At 46.8% G+C, this 19,621-nt stretch overlaps 1 protein-coding gene across 6 annotated transcripts in view; it reads right to left on the reverse strand.

Annotated features, from left to right (window-relative positions):
• The window catches only part of RFX4 (regulatory factor X4), a 155,111-nt gene that overhangs the window by 67,212 nt on the left and 68,278 nt on the right, over window positions 1-19,621 (reverse strand). For 5 of the 6 annotated variants that reach the window (XM_027592056.2, XM_027592055.2, XM_027592054.2 and 2 more), the window contains 3 exons: window positions 8,182-8,243; window positions 3,793-4,006; window positions 1,916-1,993 (listed from right to left, as the gene is read on the reverse strand). In XM_027592056.2, coding sequence (XP_027447857.1) covers window positions 1,916-1,993; window positions 3,793-4,006; window positions 8,182-8,243 — 354 coding nt within the window. Of the gene's footprint in view, window positions 1-1,915; window positions 1,994-3,792; window positions 4,007-5,581; window positions 5,783-8,181; window positions 8,244-19,621 lie in introns of those variants that run through there. The other variant, XM_027592057.1, reaches the window with a different exon arrangement.

Genomic DNA, 19,621 nt, shown 5'->3' on the forward strand with positions numbered 1-19,621 from the left:
GGCAGGGATGATATTTTTATCTTCATTTCTACTAGGGGATATGTAAATAAAGGCCTTCATGGCAGAGCCTGGGCTCCAACTCTGGCACTTTCCCCACAGGAGCACTCAGCCTCCTGAAGGTTTCTGCAGTCCTCACTATATACTCTGCATCCTAATTTCTGATGTGCATTCCTATTTCCCCACCCCCCAGGCTGGGTCTTTCTTCTTACCCCATCCTTGAGACTTATAGCAGGTGCATGGCCATTGGGTGCCCAGTAAGTGTTGGGATTAACGCATGGAATTAAGTGTAATGAGATGAGGAGAGTGAGTTTTGAGATGAAGTACATGGGACAGTCCCTAGTTCTGTGGTTAGTACTTGTAGTGGAGAGAGACAGCTGGCCCCTACAGCTCTGAGCTCCTCTTCCGTGGTAGTGAAGTGCTGCCCAGGAAGGGACTGGATCCCCTTCCATCAAAGTGGGGCCATGACACCGGGTTTTGTCAATGGAACACGGGCAAAAATGATGTGTTTTATTTCTGGGCTGACAAGGTTAAGAAGTGGGTATGTCTTCCCTGTAATCCTTTTCCCCATTGGTCAGCTGAACAAAGAGGATGCCAAGGCTCTAGGACAGGGTGTGGCCACATGGTGGAAGGAGCCTGGGTCCCTCAACTACCCCCAGGAACCAGCCTTCCCCCTGTGAGCATCCACACTGGGTCATGACACCAGTGAGAAATAAACTTCTAATGTATTAAGACTTAGGGTTATTTGTTACAGAAGCCGGCATTGTCTGAACTGAGGATGAACCCTCATTTGCTCTCATCTCAGTGATCTTTGGGATGTAAGACATAGCCAAACCACAACGTGAGAGAAAGCAGTGATTTTTCTTTCTTAAAAAAAAAAAAAAATCCGCTTCAATGGTTGCTCAAGGAATTGGGAGGTTTAAACAATTTCGTAAATAAAAGCCAAGAGCAGGATCAACAGTCCTTCTCTGCCAGCACCCTGCTGTCTCCCCTGGAGCTGTGGTCTGTGAGCCAAGTGCCAGCTCACAGGGGACCACCAGCACCCAGGTTATGAGGGAACAGTCAGTGAGCTCACACAAGTAAGTGGAGCGCACGGTGAATGTTCACCGTTGTGAGACACGGCGGCAGAAAGGCACAAGAATGTGGGGGAGAGAGCATTTTGTGCTTTACGCCATTTTGTACCCTCCTCTCTCCCACAGTACCCCCCCAACACACACTAGGGAATCTCTGGGATCCTGTCCACAAATAGCTCCTGGTTTTTATAGCCCCATTGGAGCCTGTATCATCCTCAAATTCAATGTCTACAACCTATGCCAGGGGGTGGGAGAGGAGGGGTTTAGACTTTTTTTTTTTTGGCCTGATGGCATTTTCTGGAAACAGAAAGGCCTCAGGTTTATCGGGTGAAATGTGTGGCTTCTTGCCGTCCCTCTGGAAGGCTCTTTTGGATGGCATTTTAGGCAAGAAGATTTTATTGTCTCTCCGATTATGTAACTGGTACTTCATCCTCTCTTATTTCTCCTCTCCATTCTTTAACTGTACTATTTTAAAATAAAAAGAAATGGAGCCTCAGGAAAGGATTAAATCCAAAATATAGGAAAGCTTTCCTTCAGTTTCTCTGAACCTATAATACTGGCTATAATGATAATCCCCGTGAAACCACCTCCCTGGTAAGCCAGCGGGGCAGGAGGCAGGGCATGAGTTAGGTCAAGGAGCAGGCCAGGCCACTGCTGTCCACACGGAAGATGTGTAACATGGGGGTAAGGACAGTGCTTGCTTTCTGGGATCGCTGGAAAGATCATGTGAGCACATCAGGAGTTTCCAGAGTTCTGGCACCCGGTAGGAGCTCGCGAAATAGGAGCTCCTCCTACTATAATATTTTAATACAGAGTATTCCACAGCTCAACACTTACTGACCTACCTCATCAAAGTTGGCTCTTATTACAGTGTCCAGTATTCTCTGACAGTGTGTTCTGTACATCATAATAAAGGTAGAGACCTGTGGGGAGTGTCAACAATAAAAGCATAATTAATACACATTACTGCTGCCCTCCCTTGGAATTTCAATTTTCAAGTCATTTATTCCCTGTTGAGGGGATGAAATTCGCTTAACACCTACTCATCCTGTAAGACCCAAGTAAGTCTAACTTTCATTCGTGGTGCTCTCTGACCTGGGCTCCCTCCTCTGTGCTCCCACGGGCGTCTGGGCATGTTTCTCCATCGGAGCACCTGCCCTGTGATCCAGTGGAAAGCATGGGTTTCTCTCTCCCCCATTCTCCACCCATGAGACGATGGGCCCTGGGGAAATTTAAATGGCATATTATTCATGCTCGTGTATCCAGCACTTTGCACGGCGCCTGGCCCATAGTAGAGTTCAGTAGGGCATATTAATTAAATTCTCCTCATCAGCTAAGATACTGAAAAGTTAAAACCCAACTTATAAGAAGAGGTATTTGCCAAAAATCACAAAAAGACATTCAGAAATTTCCTGGAATCTGCTCTGCAAAAGAATTTCATCTCCAGCTCCATTTATCCAAGACTTTTAAAGCTATAATATAGGAAGCTTATTGATTAAAAGAAAAAAAAAAAGCAACTTAGAGGGGAAATTTTTTTTTACTAGTTCTTAGATTTAAAGCATTTACAGATATTCTTTTTGCATGTAGACATGCATTCATTTTATGTAAACTTAGTTTGTTTATGCATGAGCATCCATCTTCCCCACTGGCCTGAGATTTCTGGGAGCAGGACTCATGTCTCAGTTACAGTGTATCCCAGCTCCCAGGGGGATATGTAGACCGCAGAAGCTCTACATCTACTGGTGCACTGGGCTGCTCAAGACAGGTATGTGAGAGATATATTTCCAGTCATTTTCTCCAAATATCCTGTGACCCAACCTATCTGATTCAGGGTACCTATAAAGTCTTGTCTATGAGACTATGATTTCACCACATCCTCTGCGGCACATGGGGAAATAAACTGTATCCTCTAAAAAAAACAATCTAGAGCAAAGGGGTTCTTCCTTCGTGAAATGAGACAGTGTAGCATCGTAGATGGATAGGTGGGGAGGTTAGATGGTAGATAAACTTTATATTTTAGGAGAGTATTGAATTCGCAGGAAAGTTCTGAAAATAGTATGGGGAGCTCCCATATGCCTCACATCCATTAGCTCTTTTGTTAACATTTTACATTAGGATGGTGCATTTCTCACAACTAATGAATAAATACAGGTACATTATCATTAACTAAAGTCCATATTTCATTCAGATTTCTATCTTTATATTTTTTAGTTTTTTTTTTAAAGATTTTATTTATTTGACAGAGAGAGATAGCGAGAGCAGGAACACAAGCAGGGGGAGTGGGAGAGGGAGAAGCAGGTTTCCCGCGGAGCAGGGAGCCCGATGTGGGACTCGATCCCAGGACCTTGGGATCATGACCTGAGCCGAAGGCAGATGCTTAACGACTGAGCCACCCAGGCGCCCTTTTTTTTTTTTTTTTTTTAGAGAGAGTGAGCATATGGGGGGCGGGCAGAAGGAGAGAGAGAATCCTAAGTAGACTCCACACTCAACGCCGAGCCCGATGCGGGGCTCGATCCCATGACCCTGAGATCATGACCTGAGCTGAAACCAAGAGTGGGATGCTTAATCCACTGAGCCACCCACATACCCCTCTATCTTTATATTTTTAAACTCACCATTTTATACTGAGAGAGAAAAAGAGAGGGAGAGAGGTTGTGTGTGTTGTGTCAGAGAGAGAGAAAGGGAAGCCACCCACTCCCAGCAACACCTCAGATGTGGTCACCTTCTCCTCAGGCAGACTGGCTGGCAGATTTAGATCTTTGACATTTGGAAACTCTGGCAGCAACGTTCCAAGTTTGGACCGGGGTGAATATGCCACCGTCTGTTTGCTCACTTCTTTCTTGCCCGTCTCGCTCACCCAGGCGGCTCCTTTCTTGGAATACATCACATCATAATACTGGGAGCTTTCCTTCACCGCAATGCCATAGTAATGGTACCTGGGCCAGAGACAGAGAGAGAGAGAGAGAGAGAGAGACCCACATGTACCATTATCAGGTGGGGTTTCTGGAGTAGGGGGCTGGTGTCCAAGGCCAAGGATGGCTGGGCCCATCCTCCCTGGGCTAGAAGAGTTAACTCTCCTGGGAGACTTGACATCTCAGAAATCTAGAATTAAACCAAAGTTCTAAGTTGCCAGCCATCAATCACGCAGGTAAAAATAACCAAAATTGCCTCCTACAGAAAATGTTAAGTCAAATACAAAGCAGAAAGGGGGGATGAAAAAAATTTCCATTTGTATTTAATCTCTTGTATCGAGCCAATGTGATCTCAGAGGTACAGAACTCAAGGGTCCTTTTCTGTGGAGACCCAAGAAGAAGGGTATGTTTGCAACCACTAACTGTACCACCACCACCAGTTCATTGGCTTAGGTCTTTCTTAGTCCATAAATGGTAGTCTTAACTGTATCTTTAAAAAGATATATTCAGTGGCTCTGTTGGCACTGGATATGTAAAAGACCGAAATTTATTAACTCAAATGGGCTTAGTAATAGCAATGTTTTCAATGAAGATGAAGGAGGGATAGAGGCTGCATTTTGTTAGGATTTTGGCTACAGAAACTACTGAGCACTTGCTACACACTAGGTACTTTGCAAACTGCTTTACCTACGTGAATTTGAAAACTACTACTAGGAAATGGGGATTAGTACAGCCTTTCTACAGATGAGCAAAAGGAGGGAAGAAAGATTAAGAAATTTGCTCTAGGTCATCCAGCTTTTTAGAAGAGGTTCTTGAATACCCGTCTGTTTGACCACAAAGGCACTATGCTGCCCCGGCAGAAAACACTGCAGGATGCGACTACAAACCCGGGAGTCACTTATGGAGCGTAATAAAAATACAGATGCCTAGGCCCTTCCCAGACCTACTGATTCAGAACAGGGTGGGGTGGGGGGTGCCAAGCACTACAGGTCATTCTGATGCGTGTCAGTTTGAGACTGACTAGCCTGCTCGGTTGAGCACCTGCATCATATTCCCGGCTCTATGATCCCCAATCTTTGAGAGACTGTCACTATTTACTGTTGTAAATTGATACAGCTAATGTAATGCTAAGTACTCTACACACATTACCTTATTTAATCTCACAAAACCCCTGTAAGGCTGGAATTAACTATTAGCCCCATTTTACAGACTAGGCAACTAAGGCCCAGGGAATTTAAGTAACCCAGCCAAAGATCACCCACTGAGTAGAGGCAGGATTTGAACCTCTAAAGTGCTTTAACCCTAAGCCAGGGATTCTCAAACTTTCACTACTACTAAGAATCACCTACAAAACATTAAAATACAGACTACTGGGCTCCATCCCCCAAAGATTCTGATTTAGTAGGTCTAGAGTAGGTTTCTATAGTCACACGGCAATGCTATTGGAAGTAACTCATGGACCTTGCTTTCAGAAATGCTGTACAAGATATTAATTACTCCTTGCTGCTCATGGAGATATGGTTGGTGGTAGTCATAAAACTTCATAGGGAGATGAGCACACATAACCTCCCCTCTCCCTGCCCCTCTTACTCCTGATACCATTCGGTCATATTTCTGCTTAGTGGGCATCTCGTCTCTATCTGAATGCCTCCTGGGATGAAGAACTCAGGCCCTCCGAAGGCAGCCCAGTTCATTTTGAGTTGGGACAGTTATAAGAAAGTTCTTCTTTGTGTTGAGCTGCTCTCTGTCTTCTGCACCTTCTACTTCCCAACTGTCGTAACTGCCTGCCCATCGGGGAGGGGCCTTTGGGGTAGGGGAGGGGCCGGTTCCGTGAGCTCCAGGAGTGCCCTCCAGGTGGCCAGCCAGGCAGTTAGGACACACCTCCCGAACCTTAACAAAGTTCCCCTTCATAATCTCTTGAGATGAAGGGAGTGATAACATATTCAGATTAGACCACTTCTTGATTTTACAGAGTGTGTGTTGCTGAAATCAGCAATTGCAGCGAAGCTACTGCTCTGATCACTTCTCGGTTTTTCTGTTTCAGTTCTGTAGGACACGTCAACACAATCCACAGTCACCCCCACCCCCCACCCCATGTATTCTGTCAAGGTAAATTTGTCGAGGGATTTTTCTCTCTAAGCCCAAGTGGCAGGTTGGAGACTAGAGCTTCTTGTTACCTTTTCAACTGGTTAAAGGTGTGACCAACCTTGGGGGAAGGTGTTGGTACTTATGGAGGGGAATACCATGAAATTGACACCACTGATTTTTTAAAGAAGATACTGTCCAATTTGCCAACTTCTGGGTTAAAGAAGAAGAAAAAAAACAAAAACAGGCTCTCACATGTAGGCAGAAGGAAACTTTCTCCAAGTTTATAAAGGATGGGGAAATGGTTCTGTTCTATCTTGACTATCTTTCCTCCCTGTCTCTATTATGTATGTATTTTTGCAGTCTTATTTCTACTCTTCTATCTTAGAGATAAGCAACAATGTATTGAAGCTAGTGACTCTTTGAAGACCCATTCATTTCCATTCATTCAACACTCTTCCAACCATTATCTGTGGACTGAACTGCCCATCGTGGGCCAACCACTGGGCTTCCCAGCAAATAAGTAAGGAGGGGTGTGGTTTTGTATCTTACCAAGGCTGAAGCCTCAATTTTAAACAAATACTGGCTTTTTTCTTTATAGATGAGATGAGATTTGTTCTTCAGGGCAGTTACCTTGGAAAATTACTAGAAATTTATTCCAAAATGTCCCCTGCTCAAAATTTTCTGTAAAGCTCATTGGAAATTGCCCCCAGAGCTTCTGAGCCACACACACACACACACACACACACACACACACACACACACACACACACACACACACACACACACACACACACACACACACACACACACACACACACACACACACACACACACACACACACACACAGTCTTGTTATTGTCAGAGATTTACCAAAAAGGGGTTTTCCCAGTTTGATCATCTACTTTTTTTTTTTTTTTTTTTTAACCTAACTTAGCTCCAAAGTGAAATCCACTCTGGGAGGATGGGAATGCTGTCCAGGAATGGCAGGAGCAGGGGGAGTGAGGAGATACTGAGGGACATGTTGCTTTTGAAGTACAACCCTTAGTTTCAAGTCTTACAAGTCCTATATGGTTGTTTTTGTTTTTGTTTTGTAAAATGTCAATATTTTATAAGTCAGTATGTGCTGATGTGCTACTCAACATGGTCAAAATATTTAGAAATGCTACATAATAAGGCACCCTCTAGTGGAGTCACCGTGTATATCAACATAATAAAGGTTCTGAGAAGTCCTGCATAAAGAAACCTATTGAACTCCGTGCTTCCCAAACGTATGTGGCCAACAGAGCTTTTCCATGGAACACCTGTTAACGTCCAACGATTTTCGAAACACCCTCTGAGGCAAATCTTATAAATCCAGATTTTAGTGAAGCCTGTACAGTGAAGGCAGAGATTCCATTCCCACCAACTCCCATGTAGAAGGGGTCCACTCATCCTTCTCACTTTTCAGGACTCTTCCAGAAAGGCCTTTCCCGGGCTACGCTTTCTAAACTAGGCCACTCTCCTTTTGTTATTCTCTATGACAAGCCTCTTTGTCACAATCTGAGTATCTCGTTTGGATCTGTCTTCCCCACCAGAGTATACGCTCCATGAGGGCAGGTAATCTGTACCTTGCACTGTACATGAGACACACAGAAAGTGTGAAAGCAAACACGGGCTGGTTGGTTGACAGCATGCCCTGCGTACCAGGGCCTGGCTGGACCTCTCCACCCCATCTCCCTTGCAGGGATTGGTGCAGGTTGCTTCTCTGGGCGACTGGATACTATCAGAGTAGAAAATGTGCTCAGCAAAACAATCCAAGGAACCTAGAGATGGTCCAAGAAGCCACCAAGTGCTCTTTTAAGTGATGCCCAAGACCATTTGACAAGAACACCTAAAGGCAGGGTGACATAAAGTCAGATTCCTTAAAGCAGCTGACTGGGTCCGATGGCCCTGGGCCTTCCCACAGCTTCTGTTTCAGGGGCCCCGAGGGAGGGGCCCCCAGGATCTAAAGCTCCTCCGTGCCAGGCCCAGACCTCCCGCCAGGTCTGTGAACGGAGCTCAGGATAAAAGACTAGGGGTGCATGCCTGACTCGATGTGTGCTCTGAGGATGGGATGGCGGCCAGTGCTTACTTTGACTGTCCTCGGGTCCCGAGTCTTCTGGTGGTTAACTGAGGAAACTGCTGCCTTATGATCTGTAAGTCAACACAAGAGTCAGTTACCCATCGGGAAAATTTGGGAGCACAGTCACTGCATTTTACAAACAGCAATCCAAAGAAAACGGAAAACACACCTCCTTGATTTCAATGACTTACTGGGAGTCGGTCAGGACCCTGGAGAAGATACCAGTGTTGGAAGCTGGGGGAGGCGAGCATGGGGGTGACAGTGGGGCCCTGGACTCTGAGGGGTCTCCCTTGGCTGCCCCGTGCTTCGCCCTCCTGCTCACAATGTGGGGGGGTGGGAAACAGGCTGATGCAGAATGTGTCAGCCCTGCCACTTAAAGCCTTCTGATGGATTCCACTGTGCCCGGAATGTCACCCGTCCCTGCTCTTACCTCCTGGTCTTCCTCTCCTGTGATTCACCCTTACTCACCAGACTGCAGCCACGATGGCTTTTAAAATTCTTTTCCCTATTCCTGAAGCACACCAGGCTCACTCCCACTGGGGGCCTTTGTATGGTAGTTCCTTCTGCCCCAGAATGCAGCCTCATCCACATCCCCACAGGATTGGCTCCTTTGCTCACAATGTTCAGGTGTCTGCCCAGAGGCCTTCTCTGACCAGTCGTCTTCTCACTCCGCACTCCGAAATTATCCTGTGCACTCGCTCCCTGTGTGCCTATTTTCTGCCTCCCCTACTCAAATGTAAGCTCCCTGAGAGCAGGGACCCAGCACCGGGCTTGGCACCTGCGAGGAGCTCCGTTGTGTTGCTGAGTGGAGGGATGAAGCCCAACCCCTGTCTGGGGGTATGCTTGGCTTATCTGCAGTGTTGCCTAGGATATTCATGCAGATTTGCAAGAAACTTGGAAGCAAAGCCATCTGCCAAGGTGAAGACACACCCAGCAGGCCTCATCCTTGGTGTTTATAGAGATGATGCTTGTGGAGAGGCAGGATGATGCGGGGGTTCTGTGGAAGGGCTTTGGAGCTAGGTTACCTGGATTAGAGAGATCCAAACTTAGCCACTTGTTAACTGGGGACCCTTAAGTTAGGTGAGTTAACATTCAAATGACTCAGTTTCCTCATTTGTAAAATGGGAATGATAATAACCCCTACCTTAGAGAATTCTTGTAAAATCTAGTAGTAAACATATGCAGATAATTTGCAACAAAGCCTTGCACTTAGTAAGGGCCCAATAAACATTACCTGTTATTACCACTGATTGTCCTGATAACTCATTCTTTTTACTTCGAGGGACTTTTCTCATCTCACCAAACTCTTCCAGCCTCCCTCCTCCTCTAGTACATCACCAAGCAGGCAGGCATGGGCAGAGAGAGCCCGCCTACAGGCTGCCCTTCAAGAGATGAGACCCCACTGCTGACTTCCCACTGGCGGGGCATGAACCCCGTGTGCCTTCTCAGAGATGTGCAGGAGTCTCTTCTGATCTAGCCACAACCTCTTCCATCCACACTGATACTCTCATTGATGGATCTGCTCAGTCACAACAGACATTTGCTGAGACCCTGTCAGTTATCTGAACTTGGACGTGCTGTTGAACTTCTCTGTGCTTAGGTTCATCTTCTGACATCTGGGGACTCGGGGGTTTATATACTCCTCCCCAGATCTGAGGGGTAGGTGATGGTGGCCTCAAATAAGTCGGTGTCAGTGGGATGGAAGGAAGTGGACAAATCAGAGAGAAATTGAGAATCTGGAATGGGTGCCATGAAGATGGACCATTTCTGTATATTAGGAAGCTGTCTCCAGTGTGAACAATGGGGCAGATTTTTCTCATCTGAAAATGGGTTAAGAAAACAAACAAACATGCATTGCTTACAAGGATGGTTAGAAAATCTAATAAGAGAACATGACAATACCACTTAGGAAATAAAATGGCTTCAAAAATGTTATCTGATAGTGATGGTACAGCAGGAAACAATGAGGTCATCCTCTGAAATCTTGGAGGGCAGTACTGACGTGAGTCTGTATCGATACAGCCCTGGTTTCTTTCACCCTAACTCCTGGAAGCTGAGGATATGGGTTCTCACTTTGTCTGTGTCCCTCTCAAACTGCTGTAACCTGAGAAAAATGCGTGATTCAGGGTGGGGTCTGAGCAGGTTCAGCGACAGGGCTTTCTAAGCCCTCTGCCCATGATGCACAGCGTGGTTTTGGTGGCCTCACCTCGTCTGGCCAAGGACGCCCTCAGACTTTCATCACAGAGCTGGTCTCATCACAGAACTGCCAAGATACAAAGCAGCCATTCGCAAAGCTGCAATACTGAACATTTTTAGATATGCCGATAGAGATCGAAGGGAAAAACAGAAAGCGTGAAGATGGAGAGATTCTTCACTTTGGTTAAATGTGGGTTACGATTTGGGTTCAGAGTTTCCTACCTATCCAATACAATAAAGTTCCAAGAGCCCCAGTCCCCACAAGATAAACACACACTAGTTGCTTCGGAAAAGCAGAGATTTTCTGCATTTTTGTCTGGGAGATTTTCCCCATACAGCAGGTACAACAGGAAGGTACCACGTTTAATGCTCCGATATTAGCAGACATTTGGGAAATAATATCAAGTGCTGTCTAAGGTGTGGCAAGACTGAAGCTCTCACAGATTGCTGGTGACACTGTTTATGGGTACAACCCTTCACAATACATATCAAGAACCACAAAATACCTTTTGGTCTATGAAATCCAAGGAACTAATCTGAAGTAAGAAAATGCTATGTGCAGGGCTACTCATAAGACAGAAAAATTGGAAACAATATAAGTGCCTGATGGCACAGAGCTGGCTAAAGAAACGATCATCTGTGCACACAGCAGACCACGACACGGGCATTAAAAATGAGGGTAACGGACCCCTGGGTGGTGCAGTCGGTTGAGCGTCCCAATCCCACGCTTGGTTTTGTCTCAGGCCCTGATCTCAGGGTTGTGAGATCAAGCCCCAGATCGGGCTCCAGGCCAAGTAGGGAGTCTGCTTGAGATTCTCTCTCCCTCTCCCTCTGCCCTTCCCCTCAACCTCTTCCTCTCAAATAAATCTTTTTAAAAAATGATAGTAACAAAAACTATGTCACAGCACAGAAAGTCTATGTATGACATAATGTTAAATGAAACAGCATACCTCAAACTACATTGATGCTATGCTTATAATTTATGTTTTTACAAATGTAGGAATGGAACGGGAACAAGGAAAAGTAAAAATGGATATTTGTTAAGGTAGTAGGATTGTGACTAGAACAAAAAGATTTTTGCACAAGGTCAACTTTTTTTGTAAATGAAAAAGGATTTTCTTATTGGAAATTTTCCTAATTGACAAAAGAAGTTCAATATGACCTTGAAAGAAGCACCAGAGATCTTCCAGAATGTTCTAGTGGCTTTCCTTTTTTTCTTTAAAAAAATCGTTGCCTATTCCCTGAAAACAATATGTAGATAATAAAAAAGCAGCATTTTGTTGTTGTTCTTGTTGTTCCTAAGCCTTATTATACATGATTTACGAGAATGGGCAAAGTTCTGAATCTTTCTAAATACTTATCCAAATGGCATCCTACATGATGTCCTGGCCCCAGGCTAACAGGGCCACAGACTCTGGTCTAGAGATGTTCCAGAAAGCCCCCAGGAAACAAGGACAGATTTCTGGAGCTGTTTGTTCTATCTCTAAGAGGCAATAAAATGTGCAATCAGGGTGTTCGAAGTTCTCTGTGCTCTGATCTTCAGAAACTATCAAGTTGTGGAATGGGGCCTCTGAATTCATGGATCAATGTGTCCTATGATTTCCTCCCTGGCCTATGGGTTTTACTTACTCCTTTTGGATAATGTATGGATCAACACACGCGGTTTTACCACCTCTGTGGCCGGCACCACCCTCCCCTGAGTCACCTAAGACCGAAGCAGGAGAGATTGCACCCTTCCCGACACTGCACAACCCCATGTCCTATTGATTCTGATGAAGACTCCCACTGAGCACAGCCACTTCTCCCAGTCCCCCCAGCCACTGCCCTCGCCCCCCACAACCCCTCACCCAGACCACAGACACAGCCTCCTAACTGCCTGCCCTGCCTCTAGTCTTGCTGCCCAGCCAAGCACCACCTTTCTAAAATCCAAATATGATCATTTCATTTCCTTGTTGAAAATGCCAGATGCCTGCTCACAGCCTACACTGGATAAAAATCCAACCTCCTTAGGCTGGTCCTTGAGGCCCTCTGTGATCTGCTCAAGCCCAACACCCCAGCCTCAAATCCCGCTACTCAACACCCTCCCCCCCTCCACCATGTTCCCTGAGCGCCAGGCACATGCTGTTCCCTCTGCTGGGAACACCAAACCCACGCTATGCCCCGCTCACGCCTGAGGAACTCCTCTCTTTCTCTGAGCCTGTCCCACTTCCCCTGTGACCTTCCCACACGACCTCAGACATCCCCGTCTCCGTTTCCCTGGCGAGCTGCAGAGCGGTTGGTACAGTGAAGCATGCATTCTTTGGGGTCAGGTCCTGGTTCAGGCACTGTGCCAACCACTTTACATGCATTATCTCAGTTAAGCATTACAACGGCCCAGGCTCCATTGCTATTCCTCTGTACAGATGAGCGAACTGAGGCTTGGAGAGGCTAGGATCCCCACACAAAGCCACACAGCTCACAAGATGCAGACCCGGGATTCAAAGGCACCCAGTGTGACTCAACATTATCACGACAATACTATCACCTCCGAATAAATGAAAGTGTCCTAAAGCCCCCCTCATCCCCTCTTTTAACAGCAACCCTTTTTCTTTTATGTCATATTCCTGCATTTACACATTAGGTGAGGAATGAAAGGATTTCTTGTTCCCGTCTACTCTTCAACGAAGACTCCAGTTTGTCTCATTTTGACGCTCTTGGCAATGTTCTGGTGGCCTCTGCTATGAGCAGCAGCTGAGAGCTCGGCCCCGAATCCCCCAGGGAAAGTGAGAAACAGCTGACAGGACTGTGACATCCTCAGGCAGATGATGTCCGCAGGTGTCTCCTCTTAGACTAAATCTACCTGCATCCAGTAAATTGGAAATCTGACAATTAAACTTCTTCTGCTTAATAAAAATACTCAGTAAGCAAAAGTCATTTTGTTTGAATGATTTGGAGTCCCCCGCTGGATTAACCGACAGAACAATCCAGATCATTACCTGTCTACTCAGAGGCCTCTGACAATTCTCTACAGCCAGCTGACTCAGCGGAGGCTCCTTCTTCTGGAGCTCAGATGCACTGTCCAACTCCCAGCTCTGCTTCCCTCTTTGCTCTCAAAATGTCCTTGTGTGAGCCTCGTGCTCCATCCAGATCAGACTACGTGGTGCTGGCCAGTTCTCTGGGCTCCATGCTTCTGCACCTTCCCCCTGCAGCAATCCCCAGACACCCAGCATGCATGCGGCTCCTCCATGCACCTTTCCGATTCCTCAGCCAGGTAAGTGCTCTTCCTTCTCCAAACCATGACTGCACCTGCCACTTCCAGTCTGTGACCAACTTCCATCCTCCTTCCATCTTGAACATACCCAGACTCTACTGGCATCCCCCATTACTACCAGTTCCAAGGCCATGGTCTTATGCCCGGATTGTGACCATGGTCTCCTCATTGCCCCTCATCCAGTCATGGCACCACAACCACTTCTCCATGAAGCCTCTAGATGAAGTCCAGACCCACCAGGTCCTGCTGGACTGGCCCTGCCTTCATTCCAGCTAACCTCTCCCCTCCTCCTCTCCCAGTCGCCACGGCCATATGGAATTCTTTCAAGTTTCGTGTATACACTGTGCTCTCCCCTACTGTAGCTCTCCCAGCAGGCTCTTCTCATTTTCTGGAACCCTCTCCCCATGCCCTCTGTCTGCTTCATGTCTACTCACCTTTGAAATATTAGCTTATAACTTATGTCCTTCCAAAACCTTCCCTGAGCCACTTGTTTGGTTTAAGGGACTGTAGTTACGCAGTCCTCTCATCCAGCCAATACTCCTCTCAGCTCCACCAAGTCCTGCACAGGCCTATGGGACTCTACGGGAACTGGCCCTGCAGCCTTGTCTCCCACTGCTCTCCCCCATGTTTGACGAGCTGCAGCCTCAACAGCTAACAGTTGGCTGCCTGATGGTACGTAGTTAGGATTCACTCAACAACAAATATTTACTGAGCTCCTCCTGTATGCCAAACCCTTGACCAGGCTGAGGGACACCACACTGAGCTGAACAGAAACAGCCTTTGTTTAGGAAGCTTACATCTAGTGGGAGAAGACCAAAAATGAATACATTACAGAGTCAATATATCTTCTATCAGGTAAGTGTTACGGAGAGGGACAAAAGGAGCGGGGGGGGGGGGGGGGACAGGGGACGTAGGGGTGGGGGGTTCTTCTTTAGGGTGATAGGGGCTAAGTGCTAATGTGGCATTTGAGTGGCGACCTGAAGGAAGTGAGGGAATGAACCTCATGGATATCTAGGGGAGGGAGGGTGCGAGCCCACAGAACAGCCAGTGCAAAGACCCTGGGGTAGAAGCTTGTGTTATGTGCGTCAGGAAGAGCGAGGAGGCCAATGTGGCCGGAGCACAGCGAGTACTCACGAGAGCAGAAGGTGAGGTCAGGAGGCCAGGAGGGGGTGATGGAGCACAGTTCACACGGGGCCTTGTAGGCCTTTGTGAGCATTTCTGCTTTTACCCTGAATGAGATGGGGAGACTTCAGAGGGCTCCAAGCAGGGGAGTGGGGAACAAGTCTGACTTAGCTTTCCAAAGGATGGCTCTGGCTGCTGGGTGGAGAAGGGACCATCGGGGCCAAGGTGGAAGCAGGGAGGCCATCAAAAGGCCACTGTGTAGTCCAGGGGGGAGACATTACAGCTCAGCACATTAATTCATCGATTCAGTAAATGATAGAGTAAGTGAAGTATCTCTTTGGCTGGCCACGGAAGTTGTTTCCAGTGTTGTGTGGACATAAATCATGCTATAAGCGGTACCTTTTGCATAATGATTTTTATTTTTATTGCTAGCATTTTGGGAGTTCTCCACTCATAATAGTTTCTCAAGTGTGGAGCTGCTAGATTAAAGGGGAGAAACATTTCAAGGTTCGTAAGAGATACCATCAAGTTGCTTTTCGTGAAGTGTAGAAGGCAATTATCACTTTGGAAAAAAATATGCTAAACTGAGGAGCCAAAAGAGACCTTCCATTTGAGCATCAGGTTTCTTGTCTGTAAAATGGGGATAAAACGCTTGCTCAGCTAACCTCACAGGCTTACGGCAAGGCTCTACCTCAATGGGCTCTCCTGGTAGCACAGGACGACGGAGACCTGCTGACGGGCTGGGCGCTGGAGCAGAGGGGGCCTCATTGCGGTAACACCCCCGTCTGTCTCTGCGATCCTCAACCTCTTCTAGTCCATTCTCTTCACTGACGGAGTTACTCATTTGATGGGTTTTTGGAGGATCCTCATTCGACTCATTTTTTTTTAGGCTTCCATGGTAAATCCTGGTTTCCCACAATATATTTGTGCTGTTGGAATATTTCATTCTCTTTATGAAAATACTTTTTATCTACAAGTACTGGAATGCCGAGTTCTCTCCTCCTCCTCCAAGAGCAAGAAAGGTAATTTCAAGCAGAGAACTAGGAGGAAGGGCCCGTGGCTGAGTTGGCGGGGTGGGGGGTGGGTGGAGACACTGCTGTTACCGCAACCCTTTCTGCCCAAACGGAGGTCAAGACTTTTCCCACTCCGAGCAAAGAAAGGGCTGTTACAGATTGCACCTCCTCCTTCCAGCCGCAACAAAAACCTGTGGGAAGGGGGTTTGCTGTTGCTTTTTTTTTTTTTTAAGTGTTTCTTATGGGCTGCAAATTACAAATTATTCTCCTCTCTTTTCACCAAATAATCAGCTGGTCCCAGAATCTGAAAGCACAGCACAGTTTGGTTTGAGTCTCAAAATGCAGAGTCGGTTCAGCCCCACGAAGGCTGTTCAGCTTTTAATTTCTGGAGCAAGACTCAGCAAACAGTCAAACACTTTTGTGGAGCTGTGAAAGCTGAGTTTCGCTGTTTGATAAATGAGCAGACGGCAGGCAGCCCCTCTTTCTCTTTTTGTATGGATTCAATGAAGCCTGCCTAAAGAACACCACATGCTGTTCTAGCTACTGATCTAACATTCCGCAACATCCCAGCCTTCCAAATTCCCTTTAATTACTCGGGAATCCCACCCTTCTCCCTTTCAGCCTAGGCAGCCGGGCTGGGCTGGGGGCTCCGTGGGGCTCGAGGTGGGAAGCAGGGCAGCTCTGCAGAACTCCCCTCCTGGGAGGTGCCAGGACTCTTCTCAGTGGTGGTGGCCAGGTTATCCATCTCTCCTGTCCATGCTTCTCCCCGGCCAACAACACACTGCTCCAGGTTGAAGGAAACTCCACATGTGGGCCACCCTGACCTCATTTTGAGGGTGCAGTTTTTTAAGAAACGTGAGTTTTAGGCACATGTTTCCGAAATGGCATATTCAAACCACCGCCCTCCTTTAAGACAAGGGATCAGCAAGGACCAGGCACTAGATGAGGTATTTTACACACAACGTTGATTTTATCCTAAAAGTGACCCTGGAGGAAAGCATGAAGATTCCTGTTTCACAGATGAAGTCCTGGGATCTACGTCCATTCAAGGCTGCTCAGATTCATAGACTCCGGCCAGTGGGTGAAACGGGATCCCAGTTGCACTGTCTCTCCTGTTCTTTACTTTGGCCAGCACCCATGGGAGCCAGCAAGGGGTCCACTAACTGAGTGTGAGACCCCTGACATCCTCTCTAGATGCTGCCTCAAGGGACACCTTTAGAGCTACTCTGGAAAGCCACTCTATCTCATTATTCTTACAGATAGGCTTTGTTTGATTTTGACCTCCAACCGTATGATCTTGATCCAGCTTGATCTCCAAACTTAGTCATCAGGGATGGCTCTGAAAAAAGGCTTTGGTTGTTTCCAAAAATTCAATCCACCCTCAGTAGGCAAAGATTTGCCACCAACAAGAACCGATCCAAAAGAAGTTCCAAGGTAATGGGATAAGTGCACATCCTCCCACACTTTGAAGGAGACAAACTCATGTGTATATAAGGAATCAAGTATGCTTAAAACAGTTAAAAAATAAGAGCTGTGGGTCTTAGTTCAGAGGTTACTTGGGTGTGGGAAAAGATGAGGGATGCCTCAAATAGCAAGAAATGAGAAATCCAGTACAATGACAAGTTGCTATTTTGTAACCATGTATTGCAAAAAGTCTTATGCCTTCTCTTAAAACACACACACAATTTTGTGAACACAAGAAAGAAATGATTAGGGAACCAAATTGGTTAAAGGGATTAATACCATCACAACTTGAAGTCTGAAAGTGAGATACGGACTCACTTTCTTTTTTGACAAGAGATGTCATCCCTTTAACAGAGAAGAAAAAAAATTAAGTCTGGTGCTATCAATAAGGATTTTTAAACAGCCTACCTCAATGCTTTCGTTTTGAAATGGGTGTTTGCCAGAGTGGTTACACTATGTTATGCAACTCTGGCCATTCAACAGTTTTTTGTAACACCTACTGGGTGCCAGGCACTGGGGAGGGGGTGTCAATGGGGGTAGGATACTGCAGGTTCCATAGGAAGTTCCCCAAGAGCAATTTCAAACATTCATAAGAAATTCCTATCTAGAGCACTGAGACAGAAATGGAATTTCAAATCATGTGTATGGATCGATGCAGGGTTCTGTGGAAACCCACAGGGCCAGGAGGGTAACAGCTACTCTGTTGCCCCTTGTGAAGTACCATGGATGACAATTCCAAGAAGTCCCAAGTTCCAGAGGTGAGCCCGGTGTCGTCCTGAGACTGCCTGGGTGATGTGTCACGTGTGTGAGTATGAGAAAAGCCAGTCATCACACACCGATTTAGTTAGAATGAGGTGAATTACATAAGCTCCAGGTTAAGTCAAAACTGGAAAAACTCCGAGGGCAATAACGAGAGCGGGTGAGGGTGGCAAAGGCAGCATGTGTGCAAGGCAGGAAATTTTTAGAACAATTGTTCTCAAGACTGTTCAGAAGGAAGAGTCGAAACATCGATGCTAGTGGTGATATATTAAAAACATGTATTAAAGTCATGAGATGTTGCCATGGTAAACCAAAATCATAATTCCAGCTCACATGCATTGAGTGTTTATATTTACCGGACACTGAGCCAAGGAAGCCCCTTTGACAGTCATCATGTCAACAACTCTCCACATGGTTGCCGTCACTGTCCCATTTTGTGGATGGGGAAACGGAGGCCCAGAGCAATTCAGAAATCGTCTGAGCTCACACAGCAGGTAAATGGCGGAGTCAGGATTCGAGCCCACACAATCTGACTTCTGAGCTCTCTCACATGGCATGACACGCGAGACACCTGAAATATCAAACTATGGGATCTGGGCTGAAATCAGACCTCCTGACAAGGACACTCCACAGCAGGTACTAAAGGTGAAGAAAAACATACCCGAGAATTTAAAGTTGAATAGGAAACTCTATCGATGTACTGAATGGTTTGCTTTGAAAACTGGAGAGAGACCATTCCTGAAGGATCCGAATGCCTCAAGAGCACCTTTTTCTTTGTTGGTGCCCCCGCACAGGTGTGCGCGTGACCCCGGGCCAGGGCGGCCTGTCAGGACTCTCGAGGAAAGAGGGCAGGCTCGCAAAGCCAGAGCAAACTTTCGTTCCGTCTTCGTTCCAGGTATATGCAGCTGCCCCAAGCACGGGTGCCCAGAACACGCTGGACGTTTTTCAGCATTGCTCAAGCATGGCCAGCCGTGAAGAAGGAGCCAAATATTCAAGGAAGAGCCACCCAACAGCCCAAACTGCCAATTACCTCAAGTCTTCATGGGGAAAAGGCAGGCTATAAATAAACTCCATTTATACATCCGGCACCCCAGCTTCCCCTTCTCCAGCGTCCCTACTGCTTCCTGGTGTCCCCACCCAGCAGTGGGCCCCCAGTGCCCCCCACCCCGCAGCCCCAGCCCTGCCACGGCACGTGTGACCTTGGGAAAACCACTCAGTCCCTCTCTTCATCTCCTCAGCTAGAAAAGGAAGGGGGTTGGGTCTCACCAACCAATCTCTAAGTCCCTTGAATAGATTAAACTCCTTTAATTTGAGGTCTTAGTAACCGATATGGATTAATGAATTATCCTGCTCTGTTCTAGCTGCATTGTTACAGACTCGAGGAAGGGAACTGAGGATTCTGAGACGTCAACAAGTCTCCAGGGGACATGCAGTTTTGAGGCTAACTGGCCTCTCCACGTATTCAAATTACACTGTGTCACAGCTGTCTAGTGCCCACCCACGAATCTGCCTCTTGCTGACACGTTCGACAATGCTGACCGATAAATCCCGTTACCATCCCGCAGCCGTAAGTGATCACATTGTGCCACCTCTGTTGCTTCCCCTGGGCTCCTCATTTGAGAGTAGTCTGTACATGTTTTCAGGA

This window comes from Zalophus californianus, chromosome 9 (assembly GCF_009762305.2).
Source record: "Zalophus californianus isolate mZalCal1 chromosome 9, mZalCal1.pri.v2, whole genome shotgun sequence".
Classification (NCBI taxonomy): Eukaryota; Metazoa; Chordata; class Mammalia; order Carnivora; family Otariidae; genus Zalophus; species Zalophus californianus.